General features: G+C 35.8%; 1 protein-coding gene across 2 annotated transcripts; it reads right to left on the bottom strand.

The window, feature by feature from the left end:
* Nucleotides 1–622: 622 nt before the first annotated feature.
* On the bottom strand, nucleotides 623–7368 carry LOC121317007 (zinc finger protein OZF-like). Of its 2 annotated transcripts, none has more exons than XM_041252504.1 (2): nucleotides 7131–7368; nucleotides 623–3087 (listed from the first exon to the last, which is right to left on the bottom strand). In XM_041252504.1, exon 2 carries the CDS (start codon nucleotides 3037–3039, stop codon nucleotides 1843–1845), a length of 1197 nt encoding a protein of 398 aa, XP_041108438.1. In that variant the 5' UTR covers nucleotides 3040–3087; nucleotides 7131–7368; the 3' UTR covers nucleotides 623–1842. The 2 variants fall into 2 exon arrangements, with proteins under 2 accessions (XP_041108438.1, XP_041108439.1); XM_041252505.1 differs by having other exon boundaries at nucleotides 7282–7368.
* Nucleotides 7369–7765: the final 397 nt, after the last annotated feature.

The following is a 7765-nucleotide window of genomic DNA, read 5'->3' as shown; positions in this document are numbered from 1 at the left end:
CCTTGAAGGTTGAAGGGGTCAGAATGGCTGGCAAAACTACCAGTTCATTACAGAGAAGACAGAGCACTTGCTTGATATTTCAAGCAAATACCATTCATTTCTGAAAGGCATGAAATTATTTTAATTAGCAACAAACAACTGAACACAGCTGCTCATACTTGATTTTTTCCCTAGAAGAAAAAGAATGGATTGAAAACAGGACCCTTTATGTAAGCTTCAATATACAGAATCAACTGCTGTATCAATTTTATTTTTTGTAACTGGATTGAGAGTGGGCAAATAAGATATAAACAACTCCTACTGAACATCAATGAGAAATGTTGGCCTCAATGGGAAATCTTATCTAAATAAATATAGCATTATTATCAAAATCCAAGAATGCAACTTGCAAGAGCGGTGCAGGGGGGTGGGGTTAGTCCACGTTGTCACCCCTGATCCCACAATTGCAATGAACAAACAAAGAATAAACCCTAAATAACAGACAATATGATTATATCAGAAAATCCTAAAAAAAAAATACAGTACAGGCAAGATGAAACTGGCCACTCTACCATTATATTTGAAAAGATGGAGCAAGTAAGTGGAGCCATCGGCAGGTTTTAAGCATCACAATACCCAGTTCTTCAATTTGGCCACAAAACCTGTTATTTTTATTGGACAAAATTAAAGACAGCTTGTTACATTTTCACAGCTCATTATTCAAGGTCGTTATTAACACAATATTTTCAGAAAGGAAAAGTGTTCATGAACCAGAAATAAACAAATCTAATATAATGAATATTTGCAAGAGACTGCATTGAGAAAACAAAAACAAAGCAAAAGTATACAGGCCTACAGCTATATTGATTAGGGCTGTAACAATACACTAATGTCACATGACCATGCACTCAGCAACATGCAGGTCGTGATACAATATTAGGGGTGTGCACGTAATTGCCTTTAAGAAGGAATTATTGGCAGCTATTAAATAAATCCATTCATTTTCAGTTTACAGCCTTGGTGCATCAGTAAAAATGTCAGATCACAATTCGCTTATATAAAATGAATTGTTACACCGCTAGTATTGATACCTAATTGCATTTATTTATATGTGTGTGGGCCAAATACATAAACACTACATGATAACAGTTTAGAGGGTTTCAAGCAAATAAACACAGCACTCCATGTAAGTTCATATAGTATTCTGGAAGTATACAACATATGGAAAATCAAAGTATTGTTAAACCTATATTAAAACAGCAGGGCTCTGGGAATTACTATCCTTATATCAAATGCATATATTTAACAACAATGCATAGTTTGCATCAACGTGATTTGCCCAATCAATCATTCATTCTATTGTTGGGTAAGTATCACTGGTGTAGTTCAATGTACGTCATTTTGTCCACATGCATTGAAAAAAATGTTGCATCGCTCATTCAACAGACTGATGTACTGTGGGCACAAAGTGAATAAAAAAATTCAAAAGCAGTAGTTTGTTTTTGGTTTTTTACTTAATTGACAGAGAATCATTATGATTAGAATGACTTGAAAATGTTGGTTGTCAAATTGAGGCATTGTCTATTCTCTCTACATACAGAGCATCAGTGGAGGGTGTTTTCAGTGTAAATACGCTGATATTATTTCAGAAGTGTATTGTTTTTTAAACTCTTCAAACATACAGTGCAGCTGTAAGGGAGTGCTCTTGTATGGATTTTATGGTGGGATTTAGGATTTCCTAAGTAACTGAAGCTTTTTCCACACACAGTACATTCATGTGCAGTCTGTCCTGTTGAGTTTTCAGGTGTGAGTTTACCGATATTATTTCGCTGCCATTTCTGAAATGGTCCCAATGCAGCACAGTCATAGGGAGTCCCTCGAGTGGATTCTCCTGTGCTTTTTCATACAGTCCAACCTTTTGAATCTCTTCCCACATTCAGTACAGGGATAGGGAGTTTCTCCTGTGTGAATCCGCCTGTGTATGGTTAGGGAGCTTTTGCTTTTGAACCTGTTCCCACATTCAGTGCACAAATAGGGGGCCTCGCCTGTGTGTATTCGCATGTGTTTGGTCAAAAAGTCAATTCTTCTGAAACGCCTCCCACATTCTGTGCAGCAATAGGGCATCTCTCCTGTGTGAATTCGCATGTGTTTTGTTTGGCAGTCTGCCCATTTAAACCTCTTCTCACATATTTTGCAGTAAAAAGTGGGTGTTTCTTTTGCTTCTTCAGCATGAATCCGCTGGTGTTTTCTCAGAGAACCCAAACTTTTGTAAATCCTTCCACATTCAGTGCAGCAAAATGGTCTCTCTTGGGAGTGAACTCGCTGATGATTTTTAAGTGTCCCTGCATGATTAAAATCCTTGCCACATACTTTGCAGTGATATGAGATTTCCTTAATGTGTTCAGGAATCTCCTCATTAATGTGAGAAGATTCAATTTCAGGGATCTCCTCTTTAATGTGATCAGGATTAAATTCATGGTCCTCCTGTTTAATGTGGTCAGAGTCCAGGTCATGAACCTCCTGTTTCGTTTGAGAATACTCCATATCAGGAACCTCCTGTTTAATGTGGGAATGTTCCAGGTCATGGTCCTCTCGTTTAAAGTGGGAATGTTCCAGGTCCTGGTCCTCCTGTTTAATGCGGGAATGTTCCAGGTCCTGGTCCTCCTGTTTAATGTGTGAATATTCCAGGTCCTGGTCCTCCTGTTTAATGTGGGAATTTTCCAGGTCCTGGTCCTCCTGTTTAATGTGGGAATTTTCCAGGTCCTGGTCCTCCTGTTTAATGTGGGAATTTTCCAGATCCTGGTCTGGGTCCTCCTGTTTAATGTGGGAATATTCCAGATCCTGGTCCTGGTCCTCCTGTTTAATGTGGGAATAGTCCAGATCATAGTCCTTTTGTTTAATGTGGGAATATTCCAGGTCCTGGTCCTCCTGTTTAATGTGGGAATAGTCCAATTCAGGAAACTCTTGTTTAATGTGGATGAAGCCAATTTCAGGGACCTCTTTTTTAATTTGGACACATTCTATGTCAGGAACCTCCTCTTTACTATAGACACATTCCATTATCCACACTTTCACTGGCTACACTTTGATCTGTTTTCTCATACACCCCTGTGTAAAGAAATAGATACAGAGTTTCATTAGATAAATCCATGACAATCCAATTTGCAAGGATTAAACGCTTTGCATGCTAGAGTTCTAAAATACATTTCGATTTTCATGATCTTTCCAATTAGAGTGTAGCTGAATGTTTTTTTGTTTTGTTTTGTTTTTAAATATGCATTTCAACTTTCTTGTTGTTTCTGGGTGAAAGAAATCCAGAGTAGATGTTGTAAATAGAAAACTAAGAAACAAAATTATTTTTATTTTAGTGATGTGCTCTTATACACAAACCTTTTTGTTTGGTTATCATCCCTAAGGATCAGTAGGTGGCAATAAAAGCAAGATTAAGCAGCAATACATCACAGGATACTGTGTGAACAATTTTAAATTCACTTCCCTTTCATGAGCCCACCAGTCCTTAAAATGTAATTATGACTATTTAATATGGAGTTTAGCAATTAATATTAATACAGTAGTCAACTATCCAATCTTTGATCAACCTTACTGTCTAATCAACCGAACGCAACTGTAATCACGAGATGAATTGCGTGTGGTGTATTACACATACAGCTTCTGCTGCTAAAACGGCTACGAGATTTAGCTGCCACAAAAAAGGACCAGCAGACTGAAGCAAATGAAAGTTACAGAATTATTCAGACCACCAAAACCTTACATGAACCTTACATGTGCTTTAAATTGTTGCAGTTAAGCAATTTAAAACAGTCACCTCGTTCTTGATTTTTCTTCTATTTCGTCAGTAAGGGCTGGGTAGCCTGTGTATGTTATTAAGCAGCTAAGAACTTGTATTTTGTTCATTTAAATTGCACTTTATTACAATGCCTTAACAGTGAGGATCGAAATATAGAAACATTTTAATGAATTTTTGGAGTTCTGTACTGAATTGCATTCTCTGATGACTTTCACAGTTTGGTATATGGTACCTTTAATTACAGTATTTCTTTACCTTAACTGTAGGCATTAAAGTTTTACTGAATTGCATTAATTTAATGATTTGTAAAGCTTTGTAATTGTGTATGCTTAATATGATAGAATCGGTTACTAGCTATATAGCATCAGTAGGTACTTGTCTACAAAGTACTTGTGTATGTTAACTTTATTCCCTACATTACTAAAGGTACAGTAAATTTTATTAATACATGTTCGATTATCCATACAAATTGATTAAATTGATGCAAACTAGTATCAGTCCCAATTACTTTGGATAATTGACTCTACTGTGTGTGTGTGTGTGTGTATATATATATATATACACATACACACACACACACACACACAGTGCTCGCCCTTTATAATGCTATAGTGGGCAGCCATAGTTACAAGACTATGCTATTTGTGTTCTGCCTTATAACGAGTATAAAAGGGCTACTGTAATGGCATTATGGAGCAAATGGGAGCCACAACCCTACCATGTTACAACTGATTCACTGGGTGCGCATATATATATATATATATATATATATATATATATATATATATATATATATATATATATATATATATATATATATATATATATATATACGCAACTGGAATGTTTATGTTTATGTATGTTGATTTAAACGATTGCCAAACATGTGTCTGCAAAGTTACTCTTGTGAGTACTTTTTTTTTAGATTCTATTTAAATTACACTGTAGATAGCTACAGTACAACGTTTTCAAATTGCTTGAATTTGTTTTATGTCCTGGATTGTCTAGTAACTGTGTTTTTGTATAGAACATTACATGTTCTTTTTAAAATTTAGAACATCTCTTCATATGATGCTGAAGTTGGCTTCTTATTCAGCCAGCTTCTTATTTGCATTCCAGCTTCTTATTCGCATTCTGCAAATGCAACACAAATTGAATAAGTAATTGGGGTATTCAAGGGTAAAATCACTTTTGGCTACTTACTTCAAAGTTACTTACTGTAATGTAAGTACTGTACTAACTTTGTAAGTTAGTTACAAAAACAGGGCAAACACGGCACAGATTGCAAGTTGGCATGTTATCCAATAACACATAATGAATAAGTAACCAGGGTTTCAAGGGTAAAATTGTTTTTGGCCACTTATTTCAAAGTTGACTCTCACAGAGGGGGTACCCCTCTATGTCACTCATATGTATTTTGGATTTTCATACAAAAACAAAAAAAAATCATTAACAAAATCTGGGATGTCGTAATTTGCAAAGACAGTAACTCAGCAAGAGTTTCATCCAGTCTTCGGTAACAAGGTGTAAACTCAAAACCTGTCACACAGTAAGAAAACAAATCAAAAACCTCAAGTGTACTTTTATTTAATATATACCACATTCTAAAAACAATGACCTTCCGAACACAAGTTCTTCTTCAGATTAAGTTGAAGTTAAAGAGTTTTGAGTTTTCTTTCAATTAAAATTTTCCTCACCTCAGTTTCATAATATTTTATGCACAGTGAGTGTCTGTACCCAGCTACCTCCAGACTCCCATCTCTCCCAACACCCCCACCTGACCTCTCCACTCCGCCTGCACTAGAAGACTGGCTGTACCTCCTCTACGCTCCCCTGCCTCCAGAGCCCGCTCCTTCTCCACCCTCGACCCGCAGTGGTGGAATGACCTTTATGGAAGTCAGGACTGCCAAGTCCCTGATCACCTTCCGGCGCCTCCTCATGACACACCTCTTCAGACAACACCTGTAAAACTCAGCTCTTCCCTTCTGGACAGTATAGCACTCTGCCTTTAATGCAATTGAACTTGCACTTATCTGCTCCCTATTTTCCTGTATTTAATCCTGCACTGAACCCAATCTGTAGTATTTTGTATTTCACCTGCACTCGTTTCTAACCCTGATGTAACTATCAACACTGTTACCTGCTCTTGAACTGCCCCAATATCAAATTGTACTGTGTTTTGTATTTGCTCTTATTAGTACTGAAGTCATTGTATTTGGTATCTTGCGCTTAATTGTACTGTAATTATTGGTATGTATTTTTTTTGTATACAACTGTAAGTCTCCCTGTGTAAGGGTGTCTTAAGAAATTATTTATTATTATTATTATTATTATCATTATTATTATTATTAATATTAATAATAATAATAATAATAATAATAATAATAATAATAATAATAGAAGAGCCACTGTGAGCTCTAGTTGTTCTGCATTTTATTCTATATGTCTGATCTCCCATATAAAATACCTAATGTAAATAAAAAGATTAAATGTGCATTGTACCATGTATCGTCACCCTGCCTCGTGGTAATTAAGCAACAATATCAATTTAGCAAAGGTTTAAAACTTCATTTACTGATTATTTTTTTAAATGTAGGGTCAATTTTACAAACTTGTCCCCTCAAACTGGATTATGGGGCAGGTTGGCTTTAGATTTACCTCAGTCCAGCAAACTGCTGTTTAATTACAGTTGAGCCTATGAAAGCGATTTAAGGCCCAAAGCGATTTAACCCCTGAAATACCCCAGTTACTTATTCAATGTGCGTTATTAGCCAACTTGCAATCTGTGCCATGTTTGCCTGCTGTTCTTGTACCAAAATCCGTTTTGGGCCTGGACAAATAGTGACATAGTGGTTCCCCCTGTGTGACAATCAAATGAAATAAGTTGCCCAAACCGATTTTACCCTTGAATATCCCAGTTACTTACTCAATGTGTGTTACATTTGCAAATACGAATAAAAATAAGAATTTTGGAATATCAAAGTTGACCATAACTTAAAAAAATTAATTATATATAATTTGTTCTTAGAAATGTGTGCACTGTATATGTCCGTGGAAGGCAGCATATCCAAGTACTGTATCATGTAAAACATACAAATAAAACCGCTGGGAGTCTGCAAAACACATAATTACTATCCCCAGCAATCGACCAAAACAAATAATGGAAATCGCATATGTAAACATTAAGGTCATATAAACATTATTAATAGCGAATGAACAAAAATCGCGCTACATGTTTATATCGACCACCAAAATATAAAGCTAAAATACACATTTCAACTTGATAAATAAAAAATAAAGTACTTAGTATTTTCTGTCATAAATCCTTGTCCGTATCTCTTACCTGTGTACCTGACAGTGTGTCGCTTTGTTTGTAGCCACACTGAGTCAGTTTGTAAATTTAAAAATATTTTGCTTTCGTATTCCTTCTTTAGAAATGTTCTTTAAAAAAACAACAACAACAACTACAGTACAACAAAATGTTTATACATTACCGAGCAAATAATCTAGGCAATATATATCACAATCTGTCCTGAATTCTAAGCACAACTGTGGAAGCAGCGTGTTGGTGATTATTTCCTCAAAACAAGAACAGTAAAAAGGACAAAGGTGTCATAGACGGGCGGAGCAAAACAGGGGCGAGTGTCTGGAGCCCAGAAATGATATTCTTGCTCAGATTGCATGTGAGAATACAATGAATACATTTTGCAGGTATTTTGCTATGACTACTCAAAGTTAGAAGAAAGCTGCTGTGACTCTCGAAATCAATGTCAAATACCTGCAAAATTAATTATTATACACTTTCAAAAAATGATTGTAATTGATTAAGCTAAATATGCAGGCAAGAAGTGGTTTAAAAAAAAAAAACGCAACTTCTTGCAGTAGTTTTATTAGTTTATTGCTGCTTCACTGGTCTTCTTCAGAGCATAGAAAAGAAACCCTTGAATAGTAATTATTCATGTAAGGGTTAGGTACTCA

This window comes from Polyodon spathula, chromosome 6, assembly GCF_017654505.1.
Source record: "Polyodon spathula isolate WHYD16114869_AA chromosome 6, ASM1765450v1, whole genome shotgun sequence".
In the NCBI taxonomy this organism is placed as follows: Eukaryota; Metazoa; Chordata; class Actinopteri; order Acipenseriformes; family Polyodontidae; genus Polyodon; species Polyodon spathula.
Note: the sequence above shows the minus strand (reverse complement) of the source record. Positions and strands in the feature narration are given on the sequence as shown.